General features: G+C 29.9%; 12 protein-coding genes across 12 annotated transcripts; 9 read left to right on the forward strand and 3 right to left on the reverse strand.

Annotated features, from left to right (window-relative positions):
* Nucleotides 1-391: 391 nt before the first annotated feature.
* Nucleotides 392-1,180, forward strand: ELE39_000694 (proteasome subunit beta type 1; the record flags this gene model as incomplete). The annotated part of the gene is made up of 2 exons (XM_067343734.1): nt 392-703; nt 752-1,180. The coding sequence occupies 2 exons, from the start codon at nt 392-394 to the stop codon at nt 1,178-1,180; spliced, it is 741 nt and encodes a 246-aa protein (XP_067202453.1).
* A 305-nt stretch (nt 1,181-1,485) lies between these two features.
* ELE39_000695 (signal recognition particle SPR68) lies at nt 1,486-3,384 on the forward strand (the record flags this gene model as incomplete). The annotated part of the gene is made up of 1 exon (XM_067343735.1): nt 1,486-3,384. One exon carries the CDS (start codon nt 1,486-1,488, stop codon nt 3,382-3,384), a length of 1,899 nt encoding a protein of 632 aa, XP_067202454.1.
* Nucleotides 3,385-3,430: 46 nt separating this feature from the next.
* ELE39_000696 (uncharacterized protein) lies at nt 3,431-4,309 on the reverse strand (the record flags this gene model as incomplete). Its single annotated transcript, XM_067343736.1, has 1 exon — nt 3,431-4,309. One exon carries the CDS (start codon nt 4,307-4,309, stop codon nt 3,431-3,433), a length of 879 nt encoding a protein of 292 aa, XP_067202455.1.
* A 775-nt stretch (nt 4,310-5,084) lies between these two features.
* On the reverse strand, nt 5,085-5,411 carry ELE39_000697 (uncharacterized protein; the record flags this gene model as incomplete). Its single annotated transcript, XM_067343737.1, has 1 exon — nt 5,085-5,411. One exon carries the CDS (start codon nt 5,409-5,411, stop codon nt 5,085-5,087), a length of 327 nt encoding a protein of 108 aa, XP_067202456.1.
* Nucleotides 5,412-5,995: 584 nt separating this feature from the next.
* Nucleotides 5,996-9,895, forward strand: ELE39_000698 (TRAFAC type P-loop GTpase that may be related to kinesin; the record flags this gene model as incomplete). The annotated part of the gene is made up of 1 exon (XM_067343738.1): nt 5,996-9,895. The coding sequence occupies one exon, from the start codon at nt 5,996-5,998 to the stop codon at nt 9,893-9,895; it is 3,900 nt and encodes a 1,299-aa protein (XP_067202457.1).
* Nucleotides 9,896-10,094: 199 nt separating this feature from the next.
* On the forward strand, nt 10,095-13,664 carry ELE39_000699 (dictyostelium gelation factor like filamin type immunoglobulin domain; the record flags this gene model as incomplete). The annotated part of the gene is made up of 1 exon (XM_067343739.1): nt 10,095-13,664. One exon carries the CDS (start codon nt 10,095-10,097, stop codon nt 13,662-13,664), a length of 3,570 nt encoding a protein of 1,189 aa, XP_067202458.1.
* Nucleotides 13,665-13,795: 131 nt separating this feature from the next.
* ELE39_000700 (copper transporter with 3 transmembrane domain) lies at nt 13,796-14,332 on the forward strand (the record flags this gene model as incomplete). The annotated part of the gene is made up of 1 exon (XM_067343740.1): nt 13,796-14,332. One exon carries the CDS (start codon nt 13,796-13,798, stop codon nt 14,330-14,332), a length of 537 nt encoding a protein of 178 aa, XP_067202459.1.
* Nucleotides 14,333-14,547: 215 nt separating this feature from the next.
* Nucleotides 14,548-15,480, forward strand: ELE39_000701 (Tom40p like translocase; the record flags this gene model as incomplete). The annotated part of the gene is made up of 1 exon (XM_067343741.1): nt 14,548-15,480. One exon carries the CDS (start codon nt 14,548-14,550, stop codon nt 15,478-15,480), a length of 933 nt encoding a protein of 310 aa, XP_067202460.1.
* Nucleotides 15,481-17,126: 1,646 nt separating this feature from the next.
* ELE39_000702 (alpha beta hydrolase) lies at nt 17,127-21,473 on the forward strand (the record flags this gene model as incomplete). The annotated part of the gene is made up of 1 exon (XM_067343742.1): nt 17,127-21,473. One exon carries the CDS (start codon nt 17,127-17,129, stop codon nt 21,471-21,473), a length of 4,347 nt encoding a protein of 1,448 aa, XP_067202461.1.
* Nucleotides 21,474-21,681: 208 nt separating this feature from the next.
* Nucleotides 21,682-22,425, forward strand: ELE39_000703 (Arl1p ARF like GTpase involved in vesicular transport; the record flags this gene model as incomplete). The annotated part of the gene is made up of 1 exon (XM_067343743.1): nt 21,682-22,425. The coding sequence occupies one exon, from the start codon at nt 21,682-21,684 to the stop codon at nt 22,423-22,425; it is 744 nt and encodes a 247-aa protein (XP_067202462.1).
* Nucleotides 22,426-22,450: 25 nt separating this feature from the next.
* ELE39_000706 (CHY zinc finger domain-containing) lies at nt 22,451-23,221 on the reverse strand (the record flags this gene model as incomplete). The annotated part of the gene is made up of 1 exon (XM_067343746.1): nt 22,451-23,221. One exon carries the CDS (start codon nt 23,219-23,221, stop codon nt 22,451-22,453), a length of 771 nt encoding a protein of 256 aa, XP_067202465.1.
* Nucleotides 23,222-23,469: 248 nt separating this feature from the next.
* Nucleotides 23,470-25,737, forward strand: ELE39_000707 (transcription factor TAF5p; the record flags this gene model as incomplete). The annotated part of the gene is made up of 1 exon (XM_067343747.1): nt 23,470-25,737. One exon carries the CDS (start codon nt 23,470-23,472, stop codon nt 25,735-25,737), a length of 2,268 nt encoding a protein of 755 aa, XP_067202466.1.
* Nucleotides 25,738-25,824: the final 87 nt, after the last annotated feature.

Here is a 25,824-nt window from a genome sequence, read left to right on the forward strand (position 1 = left end):
TTCTTTCTTCTCTGGGAACATTTCCCCAATTCACAGTTTCAAAAATGGTAAGTAAGCTTCACATATGGGTTTCTTATTTTAATTATTTTTAGGATTATCTAGAGTTTGGCCCAAGTATAATAAATAAAAAATGTCCATAGGTTTAAATAACAATATCTAATATGTTTCTATTCTACTAGTTGTTCATCTAATTACAATTATCATAAATACTTATCAAATATTTTACTTGAATTTGTTGTAATCTAATTATAAATTGCCCATGAGATGGCGCTTCCCCATTTTTCTCTTGCCCCCACATAATGAACTTAAACAATTAATCATATTAAGGATTGGGAATTATCGCTATTCAATAAATCAGAATTTAAAGAGGTAATATTAGGTATTGGTTCAAATGTATTCATCAACTAAAAATAGAGATCCTATACAAGTTGAGGGGTTTTGTGGCCAAATTAATTCTGAGACAGAAAAAAAAACCTACAATGGTAAAATTGAACACAACTTTAACCCTTATATAAATAATGGTGGTTCATGTTTAGCTGTAGCAGGGGAAGATTTTGTTGTGATCGCTGCAGACACAAGGCTCAGTAAAATGTATAGGATAGCCTCAAGATCAGTTTCCAAAATGTGTCAATTAACAAATAAGTGTATTTTAGCTTGCAGTGGAATGCTTGCGGATATAAATGCAGTTAGGAAGATGTTGTTGGTAAGTTTTTAACTATTATTAGAAAGTTGTTTAATCATTTAATTTCAGGCAAAGATAAAGCTTTACGAGTTTGAACATAACAAAACACCTTCTATTAATGCAATTGCCCAGCTACTTTCCTGTATATTGTATTCAAAAAGATTCTTTCCATATTATTCATTTTGCCTACTTTCAGGGCTAGATGAACAAGGTAAAGGTGTTGTGTATGGCTACGATGCAGTTGGTAGTTTTGATCAACATAAATTTGTAGCTCTTGGGTCTGGGGGATCGCTAATAACTTCAATCCTTGATAATCAAATATCAGGAAATAATCAAACCTCATTTGAGTCAGTTGATAAAGTTGGCGTCATTAATATTATTAAAGATTCAATTACAAGTGCTAGTGAACGAGACGTGCATACAGGTGACTCTGCAGAAGTTATCGTTATTGACTCTTCTGGAATAAGTATTTCATCGTTAGGATTAAGAGAAGATTAATTTCCAATAACGCATTAGGTTATTAAAACACTGATAAATACATAGGCGAGTTTTAGTATATAACCCTAAGCAAATAGCATCTAAAAATAGTGATCTCTTTTAATAAAATTTGTGAATCGATTCTAGTTTCGTGTATTTATTTCCCGCAGAATTTTTTAGACTTTAATTACAATTCAAGTTTTTCTTTCATAAAATTTTGAATTATTTTTTGGTGTCTTCTTCAGATTACCCGATAATTTTCAGGTGAATAATAATCAGCTTTCATCATATTTGATTTGTGATGAAAAGACGTTAATTATATAGCAATGGAATCAATTAATAATGATATTTTCGATGGATTGAATCATGAAATGACTGTTAAAAAGGATGATTTTGGAGAGCTTGATATCAAAATAGATGAAAAAATTGAGTTGCCGTTAATTGTAATTGTAAAATATTTGCGATGCCAAAATGGTTTAAAACATAAGGATTTTGCACAATATACACGGTATTGTTCTCGAAAGCTTCATCGATTAAGATCTGGATTAAAAATGAAATGTGGAAGGAACAAATTTCAGAAAAGTTATACTGAATGTAGTGACTACACAAGCCACAAACATTTGTTATTGCTGATTCTTTTAATTGAAAGGAATTTGAGTGCAGGAACTGAAATAGGGTCTAGAACTACTAAAAATGTGAATACGCAGCTAAATACACTAAATAATAGAGCGAAACTTCATGAAATACGCAAGCTAAGAAGAGGATGTAACTTATCTAAACTACTAGTCGAAGTTGCCAGGAATAAATGCACTAACAGGAGCATTGTTGAAGTTCAAGCCTATCAAAGTTATATTTTCGGCAACTATTATTTAAAATGCTCAAATTGGGAGAAAGGAGCTATTGAACTGAACAAATCTATGAAATTATATCAACAGCTTAAGCTAGATGTTTCAATATTTGAAAAATCTAGTATTTTGCCCCATTTTAATATTTCTAAACTATCTAAATCCGAATGTGTTCAAGCTTATGATGATCAAATCATCGAAATGACACCACTAATTCGACTTTGTTTATACCACTGTAAGCGTCTTGATATTTTGGTTCCTGGCTGCGATAATGCAGTTGATATACTAAAAATCAATGACTCGCTTAATAATTCAAATATGAAATTTTTCTACAACAATAAAGAATACTATGTCCCGATTTCAAACTTGGAAATATCATTAGTTGAATTACAGGAAAACTACAAAGCAGTTAAGCAGGCAATTCCTTTTGAAGATACTGAAAAGATTCTCAAGTTTTCAAGCAATATGGTAATTGAATGCTTCTCTGAAACTTTAATGTGTTCAACCACTTTGAGAAATAAAATTCATGAGGAAATGACAAAAGCTAGTGCAAATTATGGAGCTAAAATAATAAACAGTTGTCAATCACATGATTGGGATGCATTCGAATCTTACATCAGGGAATTTAATTTATTTGTTTCTATTGAGAGGGATTTAATATTTGTATTTCAACTAATAAAATACTTCAACAATCCTGAATTTTACACGAAATTGATTTTTCTCTATGATGAACGCTTTAAGAATATATCTCATGAACTTTTGAATTCAACTGCAAAAAAAATCATTCCTTCAAGATATCCTGAAGAGGGTGTTCGTATTTGTGACATAATTAATTTCACTATCTCCGAGATCTCTTCTTGTAATAAAACTACCAATATTCTAGCTTTAATACATCTTTTGGAAATAGTAAATAACAATTGCCGTAGCTTGTTTTTGTCTCATTGCTTTGGTCAAAAAGGAAAATTTCAGGAGGCATTTGTCCTTTGTGACTTAGTAAAGTCACGACTTGAAATAAAGGAAACAGATTTCGGCAAAATTTGTTTGGACGAGGACGGGATATTTCAAAGGATAGCTATTTTAATTAAAGAAATTAGTCTCAATGTTAATGATATGGCAAATAAGTCATATAATATTTACCTCTCAAACGCTGCAACTTATGAACCAACACTAATCAAAGCATTAGATTTTAAAAATGTTAATGAAATCCTCGATTATGAAACTTTAAACCCAAGAGTTCTTCCAATTCCAGTAAAGCCAGTAATGTTTGATATAGCTTCAGATTTTATTTCATCTCCGGATTTATCAAATAAAATTAGAAAAAATGGGCTAGTAAACAAAATTTTTTCGAAGGCTACATCAAAGTTTGGATTATTTAAATAATTTCAGCCTTATCATATCAACGCTACTTCCCTATATTTATTGTGAGCTATTTGTTGCACGAAGGAAATAAAACATATCCTATATCTTGTTGTACAGACGATATTGAACCAAGAAAATACCTCATATTAAAATCTAATTTAACATCTACTACGAAACTTCTCACTATCCCATCCATACAATTTGAGCCTATTGTTTCGTTCAATATCTTTTTTGCACTTTCAAAGTCCACATTACCTTTAACTAGCATTGTGAATTCGTTCTTTCCAGGAGGGAGCCAGGCACCTAATTTTGCTTCTGCTTCACCATAACGCCCTAATGCATGTTCTAATTGACGGAGATCCTTGTCTTCTGTTACTAAAGTTACCTTCTTTGCGATTAGTATTCTATTGTTATTTGTAGGTAATTTTTTATTTAACGGGAAAATGAAGCCATTTGATAGATCTTCATCCAATATAGAATGAGAAAAAATATTGTTATTGCTCTTGTTAGGAGTACAAACAAGGCTTGTAGAAACCGGAGTAAAATTTATATTCCTTATTGAGAGCCTACCACTCAACAAACTTTTGTTATATACCTGCATCTTTAGAGTCGCGATGAATGTTCCATCTTTTGAAACGTTGAATGAGTCTGTTTTGATAGGTAATCCGTAAATATTTCCTATATAAATAGGAGGGGGTGCCATCTGTCCTATAGTTATTCCTCCTGAAAATAGAATCAACAAAAAAACCAACAGTATCAATAATAAAAGTAATATATTGTATAGACCTATTGTGATCTTTGAATTTTTTTTCTTCTCTTTAAAAGAAATATCTAGAGATAGAATAGAATATGGTTCTTTGATTACTGCACAAACTATGTATGGTACAGCTTCACTAATGTCGATTTCATTGTTAAATCTGCATTTAAAAATCTTTTTAAAAGGCATGAATATAGTTGTTAATCATTAATTAAACCCGCCATGAATATTAACCATAAATCCAGGATGCTTCGTGTTTACTAAATTTAATTCATTTAGATATAGCAATATTAATTTGTAAATTTTTACTCTATAATTCTCTAACTTTAGTTGGGAATCCGAATCTCTGTCTTAATGTCCTTATCCGTTCCGGTTTGGAATTAATTTTTGAGGACTGAAGCAGTAAAAATAATATTTAATTACGATGGATCAACTTACTTCCTGGCTAATTAACTTTACCGTCTCGCCCAAGTATCTTTTCACAAGTCCAATTGCCCAATCTTGCACTTCACTGGTAGTTTGCCTATCATCATCCTGTCTATGGATGTTTTCTCCTTCGAGCAATAGCCTATCACTATTGTCAATTATTCCTAAAGTCGTTTCGTTTTAATTATCAAATGCATATATTTATGTATTTACTTATATTCTTACCGTAATCTTCATCTCTATACACGAAATGCTCTTTAAAGCAATTATCACCCTTTAGTTTTATCATTCTTTTTGGTTTAGAAGGAATCATGTCATTTTTTATTGATTTGTTATCATTTTCGCTTCTCAGTCTTCTCCCATAAATTATAGGGGGGACTATCAATTTTCGCTTCTTTATTCCAATATTCTTACTTAAGAATGTGATACTTGAAGATGTTTTTATAGTTGGAGATTTCTGGCTTTTGTTCAGAAGATTACTAATATTATCACATCCACTGAAATTAATAATATATAATCATCAATGTAAAACTTAAACTTACGTAATTGTGGGAACGGGAGTTGATTCATGATAAATCTCTTCTTCAAACAGATTTTTAGACAAGGTTTCATTGAAAATACAAACTTCTTGTTTGTTCTCATTAATATTTCTGTTTGTTGTAACATTGTGATGACTTTCTGAATGATTAAATAACTCCGAGCCGCTTAGTTGTCCAAACTCATTAATTTGTGTAGGAATCAATAGAATTCCTGAATTATTACATTCATATTGGGAGTCGTAATATTTATTTATTTCTTTTTTTTCCCGTGTATCTATTCCTAACTCCTCTGCCCTCTTTCTTTTTCCATATTTACTCAAGTTCATTTTTATTGAACCAACCAAATTATCAACTATTTTAACGCTCTTAATCTAATTGTTAATCAATTTACTCTTAATTGTTCATTTGCGTACCTTTCTCCAATCAAACCCAGTTTCTTTAATTATTTTCCTTATCTCCCCACTGTAAAGATCAGACATTTATTATTGAGTTACTATCTATTGCTATCTAAAACCTCAGTACATTCTATTTTGAAATCCGCCTATAAAAAAATTCAATTATGTAATGCATGTTTATCCACTTTATAATATACCGGTAAACTATTACATGCATACATGCAAGTGAATAAAAACTTTAATACGTGTAATCAACGATTAGTCTAACTCAAAAATTCAAATATGTGATAATTGTTAAAATCGATTGTGTTCTTAGTAACTTTCAAATAAAAATTAATATTTAACTAATTCCAAATTATGTTTTTTTGTATTAATGTGAACGTGTGTAAAATAAAAACTTGATTTATAAAGAAGCGTCGTGTCTATTCTTGATTATTTTTTTTTGTTGATTTGGAGTTATATAACGAAATCCAGTTTTCGTTATACGATATTAAATTTAGATTTGATATAATGAAATGGAAGGTGGGGTAATAAATTTGAAAAAGGAAAAAAACACGGTTAGAACATTTATTAGATTCTGCCCATCCAAAAAAAAATTTTTTGGTCAAGATTCAAAAGAATGTCAATGGGTATTCAACACAGGAGATCACGGAAAGTCGGTTATAGCAAGTAGAAAATCATCTATTTCTAAAACTAGATGTTGCACTGTTACTAACGAAATATTTAAAGAAGATGTTTGCAATAGCGAAATTTATAGGAAAACCATGTTACAACAGCACGCTGTTAATGTATTAGATGGAATTTCGACAAATATAATAGTTTGTGGTCCTCATAAAACAGGTAAGACGAATTTATTGATTGGCTCTCAAAGAAGTATCGGCATAGTACTTCAATCAATATATGACATTTTTGCTGCAATAAGATGTTACACAAGTGGTATTCACATCAATGAAAAAGGAGTAAATACTGAAACCAGCGGCAACTTTGATCGACTTTTTGTTGTCAAAGCATCTGTATTAGAAATAGGAGAAAGCTCTTCAAACTACAAATTGGATAATGTTCGTGATTTAATAAATCCAGAAAATCCATTACAACTAATTAAAAAATTGGGTGGAGAATTAGGTTATTCTATAAAAGGTGAGCCTGAGCATCTATTTGAAAATGAAGAAAAACTGGTGGCATCCATTTTATCTGCTGTTGCAAGGAAAAAGGTTTTAGATGCAATTCGTAGAGAAAGAGTTAATGAAAGAAAGAAAAAAAAAACCCCTGAGCAAATACAAAATACATTATTTGGTGATTTTGGTGAGAGATGGATTAAAGATGATACAATTGGTAGTTTAGTGATAACCGTTTCAGTTGAGTCAGTTGATAGGTCAGAATTGGAAAACAATATTAGAAAAAATGAAAAATTAGCAAATTCAACGCATGTAAACTGTGGTAGTTTGCGATTTTTTGAAATATCATCTTGTATAAGCACAAGCCCAAAAGTAAAAACACTGATTCCGCTTTTCGGTTTGCTCGATTTAGCATTCGAGATCAGAAAATATTGTTACACGAATGAAAAAAGTAATCGAATTAATATTACAAATATTAGCAGTTATGTTGCTTCAACTATAATTGATTCAAATTTAACTGTAATTGGTACACTATCAAGGTCTCCTTCAGAAAAAAAATGTTGCATTCGTCCTTTAATAGCACCTTATGATAATCAAACAACAGTTCAACCCCATTCAATTTTTGATACATTGCAATTTCTGGAATATATTGGTAATAGCATGAAATTTCCGATATATCCTCAAAGAAGTTGTTTTAAAAAACCTTTCGTTCAATCAAAACTTATGGAAATCTGTAGGAAAAATTTAATGGAATCCAAACAAGTTAATAATAAAATGATAATTAAATCTGAAAGGGGAATCTGGCAAAGCGAAAGTAGTGGAAGAGTTACTAGAATAATTCGGCTGCTTACATTTATTAATCGTTCAATTGAAGGCTCAGGTATATTGAGAATTCTGATGAGTGGGAATGAAGACGATATTATTAGAATTTATTGCGAAAATATTGTTGGATCTGGCGTAATTGACCTTGATGGATACCAAATTAATAATTCAACTGGAAAATGGTTTCAGATTGATAACTATAAATTACCTGAAAAAGAAAGAGAACAAAGGAAAAAGTTAGAATACATTAATCAAACAGAACAGAGATATGGAATTAAAGATAAAAATATCAAAAATGAAGCTTTACTAAATGGTAAGAAGGTTAAATTCAATTGTGAAAAAAAAGAAGGTAAAAACGAAATTGAAGATGGCACTGGAAAGATTAAAAATCTTGACTTTACTACTGAAAAACACAAATTTAATGATGCTTATTATAAAGAAATTTCAGAAAACAAAACTCCTAATCAATTTAGAAACAACATAAAATTTGACGATGTTTTACTCTCATCAAATATAAATGAAAAAATGGAAAGTAGTGAGTCTGAAATTGATATCACTGACATATTTGATTCTACTGCATTCGAACATAATCATGATAAGTTAGAAAATGAAGATTTTAACGTAAATCTATGCGAAAAATTTGATAAGTCGAGTAATTCAAAGAAAAAAATACTTATTAGTGAAAACGTAGGTAATAGTAATAACTACTTGAATGTTGACGAATGCATAGGGGAATCAAATACCTTTAATAATCAAATCAGTGAAGGAATTGGCCCTGATTCAGATCAATTTGATCCAGTAAAACAATATGAAAAGTTATTGAAAAAAACTATTTCACTTAATAAATTACAAAAATCGATTATGGAAAGTCAAAAAAAATTACTTAGAGATGAATCTTTAGATGTTGATGGTAATACTAATAGCATAAGTGATTATATGGTTAAGTTGGAAGAAAAGAAACCTTCTAGATATTATCCATTAGTTAATAAAAAAGCAATTGAAGCTAGTCAAAAAGCTATCGAGGCAAGTAAAAAGGCTATTGAAGCAAGTAAGCATTTATATGAAAGAGAAGTCAACCACTCGAGAGGGAAAATTCATGATCACATACCTGCTTCGAGAAATTTTCCACAAATCGATATTTATGCACCATCGTATGATTCAGATATTGAATATGACAAATTTCATAACCCAAAAGATATTGTATTTGATTTCAAGTCATCAAACGAAAGCGACGAAGATGATGGAGAAAAAGTTCTTGAAGGTCATTATAAAAGCAATTTCTCACAGAAAAATGAAAGTTGTCCATGTTGTGATCAGTTATCGAAAAGAAGTAAGTGCCGTTGCCATTATGCAGATGCATCCGTAAATTTCAATGGAATAAGTGAAACCTCTGTAAATACCGATAAATCTCTATTCTTATATTATGAACCAGGCGCGGGCAGAAATGAAATAATTAAAGCAAACGGTAGAAGTTGGGATATTTTTCTTAATATTCCCAAGAAGTTTACGGACATAAATGCCCTTGGATTCAAACATGGAAAAATATTTCAAAATGATGAGCAAGACTTTGAAAATAATTTTGAAAAAGATGAAAATTTTGGAATTCCTGACTCGCACAAAATAAGTTCTTATGAGGCTTTTTCCAGAGAAGATATTTCAAACATTACATCAGAGTTTGATCGAAGTTCTTTTCAGACTGAAATACTTCCAGATTTATCACAAAAATCAGCTATTGCGAATAATAAATTACATAATAAAAAAATAAATTGTAAAAGTAACCCAACGATAGAAAGTGAAAATAAAAGGATTAAAAATAATATTTTGGACGACCTTATGGAGATTAAAAGGCAAACCTCAAATCTGAAACGCCAATTTATATTAGATCCCAAACTATTTAGACCTCTATATGAAAGTAACGTTCCAATCAAATACAATAATCCATTAAAGAAAACTGATATTGACGAAGATTTAAGAAATATTGAACAACAATCTTGTTTCGAGCATAGTTTAAATGTAAGTAGAGCTTCTTCAATTGATAATAGCAATGATTTAAATTTGAATTCAAATTTGAATAATTCAGATTATCCGAATTTTAGTTCAGAAAATTCCTCTCCAGAAAACTCGTTTGAAAATTTAAGTCTCTGTAATTCACAAATCAATCAGTCTTATATTACTGGCTCTTCAAATAACTATTCTGACGACAAATACTTAGAAGAAATAGAAATGGATCTTAACGAACAATTAAATCATTTCTCTACGAGTATTAATACGCATTTGCCAAATAAAAAACTCGGCGAAAGCGATACAGAAAGAAGTATTGAAATCAAAAACTACCAGAAAACTCCAATAGAAAACGTTATCAGAGAAGTTGGATGTTGCCATATTAAGTATATATTGCCATTCCCAAAAAATCTAAAACCGAAGATATTTAAAGGAACTAATAATTTTCAGTTTCCCTATTTAAGGTCACTATATTAATAAGATTGCTCAATTAAATAAATATATTTAAAAATAAATCTTAGTATTTCACTATTAATTCATTATTTATTTCATAATTGCATTTACATGTCCACTGTATTAGTCACGTAATGTCTCCGTTTCTACTACATTAATTGATCAATTAAAAAAATAGAAAGTAAGATTAAAGTTTGACTAATTGTTAAAATAACTTTTAGGGATGGTGCACTCAGTGTTTAGTAATAATGAGGAGGCCAATAACGACCTTTTTTCTGGCTTAGATTCACATAAATTTGTGCCACTCAATTCCAGTTATGCAAAAGTGATCAATGCTTCAATTCCAATGGGAGTATATGGTGGAACAAAAAAAAATGAGATTCCTTATTTAAACTCCATAAAAAATTCAAGTCTAATGGTTATGGAGTTGATACCTACTCAACAAATTGTTAACTACAAAACTTCTAGAATACAAAATGAAGATTTTGATAATGCTCAGTTAAATAGTGTGGATATCACATGTAAAGCTGAATATGATTCGTATTCATTTGATACTATAAAAAATCATTACTTTGATAGTAGATATTTACCTAATGAATATAATAATGACAGTCTGTTCTCTAAGGATTCATTTTCTACAAAAAAAAAACAAGGAGAAATTACAATTAAGCAATTAATTAAACAAGCATCTGGAATCATAACTGAAGAGGTTGCAAAAAACTGTAGGGTAACAGGAATTGGATTAAAAAAGGCTGTTTCAGGTGAAATTACTCAAGTAATGATCTATACGTATTCTGAAAATAACCAAAGAATAACTTATGGGGGATATAATTTCAGGATTTTATTAACACCTTACAAACTGGACATTTCAAAGAACCAAGATCAAGTTTCATTCATTTCTTTGGAATTGCTTGATATGAATGAAATATTTGAGGGAAGTGTAATAGACAATCAAGACGGCACTTACACAGCATCTTATATTTGTAAAAGAGCAGTCCCACACAAATTAGAAATTGTTGAAAGCAAAAATAAGATCAAAATAGGAGAATCCCCATATGTAATTCAAGTCACCCCTGGAAAATCATATCCGGAATTTTGTTGGGCTGAAGGTGAAGGATTGAGGCATTATAATTTAGATGGAACAATTTCTACATTTAAAATATATTCTGTAGATAGGATGGGCAATAAAACAAAAAGGGGAGGAGATAAATATGAAGTATTTGGTGTTGGAGGAATTAAAGTTCAACAAATATTAGATTTGAAAAATGGCGAATATGAAGTATATTATAAAGTACATAAATGTAACTTAGATGACTATAAGGAAATAAATATTAAATTATTTGGACAATTTATAAAAACTCCTGCATTTTATCCAGTGTCTAAAGTCTCATCAAATAACAAAATGAGAGATGAAAGTTTTGAAATTGATCAAAATAACTTGCTAAATAAAACTATTTTGAAATTTGATAATTTATCAATTGATATTAAGCCAGCTTATACACTTTCAATGGTATTCAAACACTTTAATGAGATGAAAAAGATGGGTAATGAAATTGAAATTTCAATACCTAATTTGGCTCCATTTCCAGAAGAAAAAGAAAGCAAAACAAATCGAGAAATAATTGAAAGACTCGGAATAATTAATTCTTCAAAAAACATTGAGGTAGATAATGACATGATTTTAAATGATAAAATTAGGGCTAGCGTACTGGATGATTATAGAAATAACACTCTGAAAAGAATTACTAATAAACTGATAAAACATGAAGAGATTTTGAATGATTTATCTAAAGCCATTATTTTGCACTGTGAAACAGGTAAAAAGCATGACAAAAAATTGGCTAGAGACGAAAGAAAATTGGAATCTGAATTAGATGAAATAACAGATTGCCAACAAAGAATGTTTGCAACTTATTCATGTTTACAGCAAGGTGGTATTGACAGCTTACCAGTTTCATTTGAATTGGAGGATCCTGAGAAAGTTAAGTCCCGTCAAATTAAAGATAGAAAATTTTACATTGATACATATAATTTACTAGAAAAGAAGTTTGAAGAAATTAATTTAAGAAAAGAATTATTTGAGAAAAAAAGAGATGAATATACACAGAAATTGCATCGAACACTGGCAACAAGACAGAAATCTATAATAAAAACTCAAAGGAGCTATAATAGAATATTGGATGAGTTAGACAAGGTTTATTTACAATTATCTAAAAAACAAACAAGAAGACAAGATTTATATAAGAATTTGAAATTTGATTCACTTAAAGTTTTTGAAGGCCTAGAAAACCAAAAAATATTGGATTTTCATTTAAAGAAAAATACAGTAATAACAATGAATAACGAAAGACGCGAATTTAATCAACATACAAGCCAAGACGATACGGATAATAATGCCAAAAGGATTACTGGGAAAGATAGAAGATATAATAATTACTCCTGCTTAGTTCCCACAGATCCTGAAAGTCCTGCATTTTGGTTTGCAGAAGCATCGTATCTTAGAGATGAAAAAGAGAAAATTAGTCAGTACAAAAAACATGATGATGATTTTAACACAAATAATTTATTGAGCGATAATCCACAAAAAATTAAGAGATGGGATTTAGATGAGGATAGTAGATGGATAAGTTGTCCTTCAAGTGTTTCAATATCGTTTTCAACAATGAAAACACCAGAAATACAGCCTATTAAGCAAAAAGGAGTGTTCAAAAATGACGTTTATACTGAAAATTTGAACAAAATTAAAAAAGAAATAGTAGTCGGTGAGAAAAAGGATCCTATGCTACCTGATAATATGAATGATGAAGAAATAAATATAATTATTCAAAAAGATAAGGAAAAAAAGAAGTTATTTGGTAAAATGGCAAATATTAAAAGATCTAACACTTTAGATAATGATGTTAGTCAATGGGTTAATTACCCACCAAGCCCAAGAAAAATTAAGTCATTTTATAACAAGTCTTTAGATAATTTTAACGAAACATCATTTAATGTGATTAAAAAATCTAATGAAGAAGAAGTTAAATATGAAACAGATATAAGAGATGATTACATAAACATTAATTTGTTAAATAAAGATGTAAAGCTAATACCCGAAGTATTTTGGGATAAAGATTTCATACTTAACTTAAATGCTGGAGCAACACAAAAAGAAGATTTTGAAAGGATAAAGAAGGTTTGGCAAGATCAGCTAAAAATAGGCCGTGACATGAAGAAAAATATAGAAGCTGAAAAATTAAAGTTGATGAAATTACTTCCAAAAAATAATTCGAATATTAATCACTTAAATGCTATGGAATATCACGACGAAAATAATTTGGTGAACAATATTAAAGATGGTGACATAGTAAGTAACGAGTGGAAAAAAATAAATCATACATATAAAAGCGATCCTAGGGATGTTCCATGGGAGTTTTTAAACGAGGTTTCAAAATTGGACACTATGCCAAGCAACGAGTTGAATAAGCAAGACTTACAGAAATATATAGTAGAATCACTAGTATTGAATGGTAAAAGTTTATTGAATATAAAAAATCAGATTGAAGAAAGTTTAATTCAAGAAGAGAAGAGATTTAGAGAGTTGGATACAGAAAAAAAGATCAATGGAAAATCAGAAAGTATTAAAAGTGATCAAAAACAAAAGCTGGAGGCAAGTAAAAGTGGTATTAAAATATTTGAGAAGTCAAATAAACTCAAGGCAAATGTATCAAATCGTGAAAGAACAAAATTGTTAATAAGCAGAAAAAATTTTGATACAAGAAGAGAGCAATTCGAGCATGACAACACAGTTTAATCAACTTTTTTTTTTTTAATTATAATTTGGTAATTTAGATATAATATCTTATTCGAGCTATGCATTATTCTGATTAATTACACAAATAAATTGCTACATACAATTACAATTTATTTTCTTAAAAAAAAAAAATGTGTTGTTCAAATAAGCAAAACGCGATCAGATTGATCAAAGATTCTCATGGAATGCATGGTGCAATTATTCAAAATCCAACTAAAGACCATCTAAATCAAATGAATGATAAAAGCATGATTTCAATCGCAATGCAAATGACGTTTCATCAAAGTTTTGAATCTGTTATTTTGTTTGAATCATGGAGAACATCTAATCGATTTGATTATTTGATCTCATGTTTATTCATAATTTTAATGGGATGCTTTACAATGTTCATTTCTTCCATAAACAAAAAGTACATTAAAGAGATAAAAAAAAAAAGAACAGAACATGAAAAGCTAGGGATAAAGGTTATATTTACGAATATATTAATAACTTTTTTGTACTACTTTATGCATTATTTAATGATGTTAGTTGCAATGACATTTAACTGGGGATTATTTTTTTCCGTTATTATCGGGTTATCAATAGGGTATGGAATATTTGAATTAGGTTCAGCGACAAGAAATGAATGTAGTTGCAATAAAGACTGTGATTTCCCCTCATGTTGTTAATCACTTGAATGTTTTTAGTGATTTGTATTTACATAGGCGCTATATTAACTTGTGTAATAATCTACATCTCTGGACTGATTGAATCAAAAAATTTTATATAATCTGAAAATTAAATATTTTTAGGGTTGATAATTATTGTTACTATATTATTTACCAGTTTTGTAATAAGTAAATATTCCTTCAAAACAATTTATTTTTTTTTGTTGGTTCGATAGATGAACAGAGTTGAGTACGAAACAAATGGGGGAGATGATGAAAAAGCAAATAAATCATTGCAATACGAAAACTTTTGTTTAGAATCTCAAAGTTTGTTTCAGAGAGAATGTTTTGATGGTTTCAGAGCTGAGATGGCTAAATTTGTCACCTCAAATTTACAAACTTCTTATTCATTGCTTTTAGGTACTTCAAACATTAAGGGTTATTCTTATCAACTTGGACCTTCGTATCAAAGCTCATCGAAAAATACACTTCTTTTAGCTAGAGTTAATGACGAAGGAACCGTTAGTGGCCGTTTTTCTAGTTGCTTTGGAAATAATATTGAGGGCAGAATTTCAATAAACTCAAGCTTATCAGACGAAAATAAGAATATGAGTGAAGTTTCCATCGATTATAATGGCGATGAAAACAGCTATTCATTTAAAGTTGCATATCAAGGAATATTTCTATTAAATGGACTATTTTCTCAATTGATTACAAATAAACTACAATTGGGTGGTGAGCTAACGTGGATTCCAGCCAACAACTCATCAATAATGTCTTTGGGATCACGATATTGCAACGGAAGAAATATTTTTTTTAACCAAATTACAAGACAACCAGATTTCAGTAGCCCAGGAAGAATTTTCGCAAATGTTCACTCATTCAGATCATCTTTCTATAGGAAAGTAAGCGATAGACTGTCATTAGCAAGCGAATTAGAAGTATCAATACCCAATTTTGAGTCAGCATTGCGTTTTGGGTATGAATACTTGTTCAAAACAGCAAGAATTCAAGGGATGATTGACACTGGTGGGAAAATATCACTGCAGTGTCTAGATAACAAAGGATTTGGCATTTCTGGCGCAATAGACTACTTAAAGAATGATTACAAGTTTGGATTCATGATGCAATTCTTTCCAAACGAAAAAGATGATAAATTAGATGATTAGTGTAAGAATTAATTTAATTATTTACTCAAAAATAGATGTTTTTTTAGAGGTATCGTGACTATAATGAATATCAATTTGATTTAATAAATTCGGAGTTACCTAAAAGTGGTAAGTTAATATTTGAAACAACATTAGGAAAAGTTGATATTGAATTATAATGTGAAGAATGCCCGATTGTTACGAGAGGATTTCTTGAATTGTGCGAACATGGTTTTTTTGATGAAGTTCAATCGAGAAAGTATTTAAGTGCCAGTTCATTGTTTTATGAAAGTTGGAAATGGATTTTCAGAATAAATTTTAACTAGAACATTGTTATAGACTAAAACAAAGAGAAATGCTGGATTATTCAGTGATAATTATGCAAGTATTATTAAATTTCAATGCAATATATTTATTAAATTGGATAAATTTGAAGAACTCAACGAATATACTTGCTAAGAAAATTGAAAATAATACCACACATAACTTAATGGATATACAGAATGTTGAGGTTGATGAGCATTTATTTCCAATAATACTGATTAAAATAGAAAAAAGCAGCTAAAGTCATGAATTCTTTTTTAAGTAAAAAATGTTTGATAATAAATTACAAGAATCGTCAAAATTAAGAAATTTTCGACCTTTTCCCTAGTTTTAGGAAAAATAATACAATAAATAACAGAAATTTATTGTCATTCTATAAAGACGGTGATGCTGAACCTAATTTGAAAAATAGTATTTGATTGAGCACTGATTACAATCGTTAAAAAAATTAAAATAATTAGAAAGAATTTAAAGACAGGGATATTAGTCAAGGGTCTAAAGAATGTCACTTACACGATTTAATAATAAAGAATAATAAATTGCTGATTCAGAATAATAAAACAAAGTGGCTTAACGGAGTTAAAATGGGCCCGAAGGCTCCAAAAAGAATGAAAAAGAAACACTGAAGAGATTGAACAAGATTAGAGGTAGATTAAATACTTCTTTTAAATCAAATAGTAAAGAATGGTGTGACAGAAATTAGTCTCAGTTTTGGAGTTTTCTAATAATGTAAATGAGTGTTTGAAGCAGAAACAATCAAGATATTAATAGTTTAATAAGACTTTATCACCCCGTAGAAAATACCTAAAAATAATAGAAACAGTATTTATGATTTATGTGTAATAAATATTTACTATTGTAGCCGTTTGATTAGCTTTTTCGTACCATTACTTTAAGGAACTTGAAAATCTATACGCGGGAGACATCGTAAAAGTATTTTATTCCCCACGCCGCCTAATGGCTGCATACATGCATTACTGAAGATTCTGTCTAATTTTACTAGAAAAAATTGATAATATAAAATTGACAAATCGTGTTTGTTTGCACAAAATTTGTAATAAATTTAGGAGCTGTTTATTTTGCAAGAATTTTTCTTTCATAAATTATATAAATAATTCAGTGTTATAGGCGGGCGAAAACTAGTCTAAGAATTTATGAATTGATATATAGTTAATAACTGGAGATTAATCATAATGTACCTAAGCTAATAAAATTTTTGTAATTTGGATTCATTAAAACTTCATTTAAGTCTGCGAATTAGTGGGCATTAATCAGAAATATTGCAAATTTTCCTAAATCTATATAATGCAATAAAAAATAAAGAATATTCGTAATATAATAAGATGGTAATTCAAAAGTTCGTTGATGTCGCAATGTTCCCCGGAACATACTCCTCATATGACATCACTTCTTATCCAGAAACAATTTTAATACCTGGGCCAATAGATGTGGATAAAAAAATACCATGTTTTTTCTTCGCTCCAAGATCAAATTCTAAAATTTTGGTTATTTATGCGCACGCAAATGGAGTAGATATTGGTGAGATACACGGTAGATTGCGCTATGTAAGTGAGAGATTGAAGGTAAATATGCTGCTTTTTGATTATCCAGGTTATGGAAAATGTGAGGGTAGGTCTGATGAGTCAAGCGTTGACCAGTGTATGAATGTATTATTAAATTTTGCAACACAAGAATTGAATTGGCCTATAGAAAACATAATTTTATGGGGCTGTTCAATTGGAACTGGGCCAAGTACACGCCAAGCAAAAATTTTGAATGAACAGAAAAAGAAATTAGGTGGACTAGTTTTGCAGTGCCCATATAAAAGCATCAAGCACGCAGCAGAGAGCTTAGCAGGGAAAATAGGTAGGTTTTTAATTTCACAAAGATGGAATATTCAGTCCGAAATAATGGATTGTTCCTGCCCAGTTTTGTGGATTCATGGAAAGAAGGATTCACTTTTTAGTTGGTATGGAAGTCTTGAGATGTATAACAATTATCATATTCACCTAAGAAGTTGTCATTTCCCAAAAGATGCAAATCATCACTATTTCGATATAGAAGTTGATATAATACAACCTATTCAGCAATTTATACATACATTTGTATTACCAAATACTCTTCCAATATTTGATGTTGGTTCTATTAGAAATGGAAAGAAGGTTAAGTTTAATATTAATAAGGCATATAGTACTAAACTAAACCCATTTAGGCCGACAATTTTAGATGTTTATCTTACTAGGAATACAAATGTTAAGATTTCCAAAGATAATATTTTTCCAGGCGAAAAAAAATTCAATGATACGTCTTACAACAATATTGATGATGAAGCTAATAATATTAGAATTATTGGACCAAAAGATATAAAATCAATTCTACCATTTTGGGGGAATAATAAAAAAGAGTTGAGCTCTACTATTATTAGCCAGAAAAATATGATTTATTTGGAGGGAGATTTTGCACCTAAATATGTTTGGCTAAACGGTGAGGCAGGCGAGTATATCAAACATTCACAAGAAAATGCATCTAAAACAAACTCCTCCTCAAGCATTTATCTTTCATCATCAGAAGAAGATGAATTTGAAGATAACAGTGATTATGACAGCGGATTTGATGGTGAAGCTGATCCAAATCAAAGTGATGATCACTCTAATGAAGAATTTAAGTGTTACAATAGATTGGTAAATTCAAACTTAATTAGTTCAAATCAAATATTTCATAAAAATATTAAGCAATGCATTTCTTATAATAATATTAATACTAACGTTTATTCAATTTACAATAATGCATTTAAAAAGAGCCATAAATTTAATTTGAGAAAAAGAAATGTTATTTTGAACAACCCGAGTGTCTTTAGAATGGAATGCCGGAATCGAATGGAGAGATTGAATTTCAGATCTTTCATAAAAAATGAAGAGTTACTTTTAAATTTCTGGCCAATTACGAATCTATATTGCTATTTATTCGACCAATACCATCAATTTTTCCAAATTATACTAAAAAAACTTAAACAAGGTAGCTTTTCGTTCATAAAAAATAGCAATGATACATTTTTATCAGTCATTATGTGGGTTAGAAGGCTTTATTATCAATATACTCCAACATTATTTATGAATTCTATCTATTCATATGATTCTGATACTGATAAATGGATTTTAGAAGGCATTACAATAGGTAATATTTATATTCAACTAAAAAATATTGATGGTGTATATGGCAGGCTTGCAGTAAGATTATTGGATAAATACCCTATATCTAATAACTTTCCTCCACCCTATTACATTGTTATACCAATATATGTACCTCCGAAGCCGTTTTTCCAACCAATTGCTGAGTGGATTGTTAGGAATATATATAGGTTTCATGTGTATAATTTGATTAAATCTAATCAATCAACTAAATACAGAGAGTTACTTATTTCTCAAAAGTATACAAATGTCGATTCTTTTAATGACCCGATGAGCCAGTTGGAAACGAGGTGCCTTTTAGAAGAGTTATCATTTTCAAGTTTACAACATTTTCTTTTATCAAATACAAGACCAAAGATTGAGAAGCTTGCTTTAATCACTGGTTTCGGTAATTGGATTCCATTTGGATGGTGTGAATTCTTTGTTAAGTTATTCGAAACAAATTCAAAACACTATCTTCAAAGGTTATTTTTGAACCATGAAAAAATTAATATAAATGGTAATGATTTCATTAATTTATTGGTTCCATTTTATTTACCGAGTTTTGTAAATTTGGAAATTATGTATAAAATAATTAAAACAAAGATTAAGACGAGAGATGAATGGATTGATAGCATGAAAACTATATCAAACAGTCAAGGCCAGGAAAATCAAATTAACAATTTAATTCACCCAGATATATGTAACAACATTTTTAGTAATTTAATGATTGTGATAAATTCCTCAATAAAAATAACAGGTGGTTTAAAAATATCAAGTAATACGAAAAATAAGCATTTAGATTTACAAGCAAATACACAAAGCAGATTTTTATTGCAAAACAAACAATTAAACTGGGAAGAAATATTAAAGGATTTTTGTTCATTTTCTAATTTTATGTCTCAAATTAACTTTGTAACTCCTGATCTTTCCTTACCAGGAATTAGTCAGACTTTCAGAGGAAGAAAAAATACTGAAAATAAAAAATCAAATAGTGAAAAAACAGATGCAATGATTAATTCGACCTCAGATAATATTTTAGAAACAACATCAATTTTTGGGGACATTGAATTTGATCAAATCAACCAATCTGCAGATTCAAATGAGTTTAATTCTCAAGAAATATTGGAAATTGAGGGTACTAAACTTGAAAGCTTTCATGATGAAATCGAATCTCCAGAACAAACAATATCAAGATCATTTCAAGGAAAAATCATTCTAATAGATGATTCCTCGGATTCTATTCAATGCGGTGATAGTGAAAAGGATTCTTTGGGTGAGAGTGAAAAGTTGATTAAAAAATCTTCAAGAAGCAACGAGTTGCCTCTAACTTGGGAATCTGTATTTTTAAATTCACAGGACCCACTATTAATAATAAACCAACTACAATATCATGATAGGATATATATGGGTATGTCTCCAACAAATTACATAGTTCTTCACAGGTCATTGTATGAGAAATATTCATTTTTGAGGCTAAACTATGAATCCGAGTATCTTTTTCGTCTTTTATGGCATTTTTCACATTGCTGTATTTATCATGGAAGTTTATTGAATAGCTCTGTACTGAATAAAGATATTGGGAGGTCTATTATTCATCCATTACAATGTATTCTGTTAATTATAGGCATTTTAAGAAGGTCATTGGAAGATCCAAATAATTCTGATTTAACACAACTCCATTGGGAAAGAGACAATTTCGATGATCAATACTTGGGCTTCAATTCTTCATGCATTAATTCAAGTTCAAACAAAAAATTGAACGTTATAGAAAGGATACTTGCAATTTCTGTTGAGTTGCTTGAGAATGGGGTTTGCAATCAGATAGTAAATTACCAAATGAATTGCAAATCTAATTATGATCCATTTATTCTTGGGAGCAATATTCAGGGCATTTTAGATTCAAGAAATAATGAATCTTTAAATTCTAACTTAAATGAAAATGAATCAAATTCAGAGTCTAGTTCCAATAATATAATAGATTTAAGTTCTGCACTTGAAAAGAACTACGAAGAAAATATTATTATGGAGGAGGCAAAAACTCTAAACTGTAAGAATAATCTATCTAACGATTCTTCATTATCTTCATCACGAATTTCTTCCTTTGAATCTGTGATTCAAAAAGTTTACGAATGCAGAATCAATAAAAATGAATCGTCAAATTTAGATAGAAAACAACCACGCAAAGTAGTAATTTATTCATCTACAACTGAGCCATTTCAAAAAAGTAAGTTCTTAAGAGAAGAAACAGAGATTTCAAAAAGGATGGTTAAGAATAAGAGACAAATAAAAGAAACGAGAATTGTTAACATCAACCAAAAATCAAAGAAATTTAGCACATTTTCTCCTATAGCAGTTAATCAAGATTTAGAAAAATCCCAATGCAAGAATATATTTAGATCCATAGGGCTAGAATCTAAAAGCCCAATCTATGAAAAAAATACAGAATCATGCAAAGGTGATAAATTGCAAAGCAAAATTAAAGCTTTTACCTCCTCTCCACTAAGAATTTTTAAAAAGTAGACCGCTCCTGCACAAAATCTAAGACAATACTATAACTCAATTTTGGTATATCACTTTTATAGTTTTTTTAATAAGTTTCTTTTTCTTAATAAATACTACCGCAGTTTATTTTCATGTGGATAGGCATTGATTAACTATTTACAAAAAAAAATCAAAAAGATAATTTTCAAGTTTGTGTAAAGATTACATTTTCATTTTTTCCCTTCTTATGAAGAGTTTATTTTCATTCGGCTTTCTTGGAAAATGTGACTCTCGTTGTTTTAATATTCTATTGACCGGCCCTGCATCATCAGGTAGAACAGCATTCCTACTTAGACATTTAAAAGGCAGGTATGTAGATCCAGCAACAACCGATAACATTAATTCAGCTGTAATAAAAAGAGAGAATTGTGTATTGAATATAGTTGATAAGGACATTTTTTTTCAATCCAATCAGTCTTATAACTGCACCTCAAAAACTAATGGTGAAAGTGAGATTGATAGAAATGGATGCATTGCAAATAAAAAAGGAGAAAATAAAATGCAGAGTATTAGCAAAAGTACTATAAATAATGAGCATAGTAATAATATTGATGGAACTTTGTTTTTTATTGATTCAAGTGACCATGGCCGAATACCTCTTGCTAGGAGGTTGCTGTTACAATTAGTAAAGAAAGCAAGCAAAAAATCTCCTATATTAATTGTCGCAACAAAGCAGGATGTACTAGGCGCACTTGCACCAGGAGAGTTGGCAGCAAAGCTAAATATCGAAGATATGGTAAGTATTTTTGAAGAGCAAGTCTGGGACTACGGTATTATTGGAGTTTCTTCATATACAGGGTTAGGTTGTAATGAAGCTTTAGACTGGATTTCGGAAGCTATTTGGCAGCGCCAGTTATTGTGTAATTGTATTCCATTCAACCGTTTTTGTTATAGTTTATGTAACTCTAGCATTGTAATGTTAGATTTTTGAATTAGTAATTTATCTTGTGAATTATTCAGTCTTCAAATCTTGTATTGTATCCTCCACACGTTTGGCATTTAAGCCCATAAGGATGTGAATATGTAGTGCATTTTATATTGCAGTCATTACAAAATATATTTACTATTTCCTTAGATTTCTCAGGTATTGGGGATTTGGCGATCATTTTATCGATTTCATTCCATATCTGGGAATTATCTCCTAAAGACTTACTACAAATTGGGCAACGTAAACTGGTAAGCCCTTTCGCTTCTCCAAGTAAAAGTAGACAATCTTCATGTATTGTATGGCCACAATTTAAAATTGACACAGTTTTTATTGAATGAAATAAATCTTCCAAGCACAAAGGGCATGGACGTCTACATGAGTTCTCAATGCACTTGTGTGTTTCTTTAATGCTAAGTGGATAACACATACAGCAAACTTTACAGTGAAAGTAAGATTCATGTCCGCCCACTCTGCAGATTCCACATTCATCACAATGAAATACATTTCTTTCTATTCCATTATCGTCCCAAAGGTTGCATTTACTGCAGAAATATTTTGCGAATTGAGTTACGTCACATTTTTTGCCAAATAGCTCCCGATTCTCGACACTATTAATACAGGAATTACTTACTGGTTGACGACTGTTGCACTTCCTGCATACCACCTCTCTAATGCTAAATCTATCAACTTCATGATGGTCCTCTTGGCTCTCATTATGGCAGTGCCTACACCAATATTCATTATTACAACATGGTGCAATTATTCTACATCTAGATTTATAGTGTCTACACCCGTCCATAGACAGAAGTTATTGGCTTGATTATTATAACTATAAAGTTGTTGTATATATATAATATATATATTTTTTTTGTTCAAATTTTTTTTAAACCGCAATAAGTCTTTATATAATGAGAATTACGCCAATATTCATTTGTGAAAATTCTTGATTTTCCTTTTTTTAAATTTATGCATATGCTAAATATTTATGGGTAAAAATATCTGTTTAGTTGTTAATAAAATAAAGGGTTATCGCTTTTAACTTGAAAAATGCCAAATCAACAATATCCACTTAATAATAGTGCATTTCAAAACTTTCAAAGACAAATTTCTCCTCAAAACCAAAGTTCTTTAGAGCAGATATCATCCCAATCTTCAACTTACACTAATCAAATGACTAATAGCAATATTAATTTAATGAGAACACTTGTGCCCCAAACTCAAAGTAGTGTTGAGAATAATGATAATAGCATTTCACAAGTTATTAAGTACTTGAGAAAGAATGGTTATATTGAAACGGTTGATGCTTTACTATTTGAAATGAATGAAAGTGTTAAAAAATTGAAGAGAAGTTCTCTTGGTAGCGAGATTACTGATTCTGAGGTTGAAAATTTAATTAATTTTACTCAAAAAATTGATAAAATTGGCACTCAAGTGATTTCGGACAAATATTCAAAGTTCAGAAATTGGATTCTTAATTCACTATCTTCTGTTCGAGAAGAGCTTATTTCTGTCTGTTTTGTTGTGTTCATTAATATCTGCTACATTTTATACAAGAACTCATCTGACGAACAATATAGAGACTTCTTAAATAAGTTTGCAGATGATTTTTCATTGTCTAAATACAGAGAAGTTATTACATTATTAAGGAATTCAAATAATTTATGCCAGTTAAAAAATGCAGAATTGCTGAAACCATTTTTTGGAACAAAGTTTCATATCATATTAAACCCAACGTCTATTTCATTGTTGAATAACTTCCTATTGTCCCACTGCGATACCCTAATTATTGGAATTATGCAAGAGAAATTGATTATTCATGCTTTTGATCACAAAACATATATTGGAGGCATTATATCATCCGCTGGAACTGAAGAATTAGATTTTTTGAAAGAAGTTAAGAAATTCCAGATTGGTGAACTTTATTCTGAAGACTGCTTGTTAATTGAATTCAACTCAAAAAATAGACAAAGATCCAATACTTGTAGTGATATTCCCATGGTTACAAAAGATGCACCAAAAATCCTTGAAACTGATATGTTAGGTAAGGGTTATTCCCAAGATATTTCTATTATAAACTGGGGGCTTTTTCCAGAGAATTACAGTGGAATAATTTCCAAAGAAAATGAAGTAAAAAAATCTAAATTCAGTCGGTTTGATGAGGAAATTACGGAAGAAATTAAAAACACTATTGAAATAGACTTCAATCCTATAAACGATTCCAACAACTCTTTTACATTTAGATATAAAAAACATTTATATGAAGAAATAACAAATAGAAAATTTGTTGATTCTACCCATCTTCCTTCTATAATTTGCAGTAGTTTGGAATGTTCAAATAAAAATGAAATTATCGACATGAATATCTCACATAACCACGAAGTTGGTGCATATTGTACTGATGATGGTTGCATACAAATTTTTGATATAGAAAATCAGAAATCAAAGGTTGAGCCGGTGTGGATTCACAGAAACAGAGTACAGTGCGTAAGGTTCCACCCATGGAATCAAGAGTTTTTATTATCCGCTGGAATTGATAGTATAATTAAACTTTCAATTATTACCAAGGATCAAGAACCAACATTAAATCAATTAGTTACATTTACTGGGCACTCAACAAATTCTTGCATTTGGGATCTAAATTGGGATGATTATGGAATTTCTTTCATTAGTGGCTCAAGTGACCGGACTGCAAGACTGTGGTGCACATCAAGGACTTACCCAATTCGTATATTTACAGGCCATTTAGGAGATGTTAGATCGGTGTCAGTACATCCAAATTCTTCTATAGCCGTAACTGGTGGTAGTGACAATCAAATTATTGTTTGGGATGTACGCACAGGAAAGAAGGAAGGTATAGTTCATAACCAAAAAGTTATGTCTGGAATTATTAATCAGGTCAAATTCAGTCACAATGGATATTTGTTAGCGTCTTCTTCAATTCATAATAAAATAACTCATTTTTATTCTCAAAGTCAGTTAACGATACCAATTTGGGATATTCGTAAATTATGTAATTCTAATAGAGCTACTAAATTATATCAGCTTTGTAAATTCCCAAATGAGATGGTAGATTATAAGGAACAAGCTTTTGTTAAATCACTTGATTTTTCATTTGGGAGTCGCATTATAGCATCTGCAACTAATAATGGTATAGTTTCTATTTGGGATACAAACGTAGAGACAAGTTTTAATCAAGTGGACAATTCAAACTCAGTTATAAATTCTGTACAGATTTATAAATTGAAGAACTCAAGTACAAAGAGCCTCAAATTTTTATCTAGAAATTTACTTTCAGTATCATCTGTAAGGTTATAGAATTTTTTCATGTAATCTTTATCTTCTATTTTTTTCATTTTATTTTATTTGTATTTTTTTTTTTTATGCATGAATTGATTTTTGACC

The sequence above is a fragment of the Cryptosporidium sp. chipmunk genotype I genome, assembly GCF_004936735.1.
Source record: "Cryptosporidium sp. chipmunk genotype I strain 37763 chromosome Unknown contig_14, whole genome shotgun sequence".
NCBI classification, from domain to species: domain Eukaryota; phylum Apicomplexa; class Conoidasida; order Eucoccidiorida; family Cryptosporidiidae; genus Cryptosporidium; species Cryptosporidium sp. chipmunk genotype I.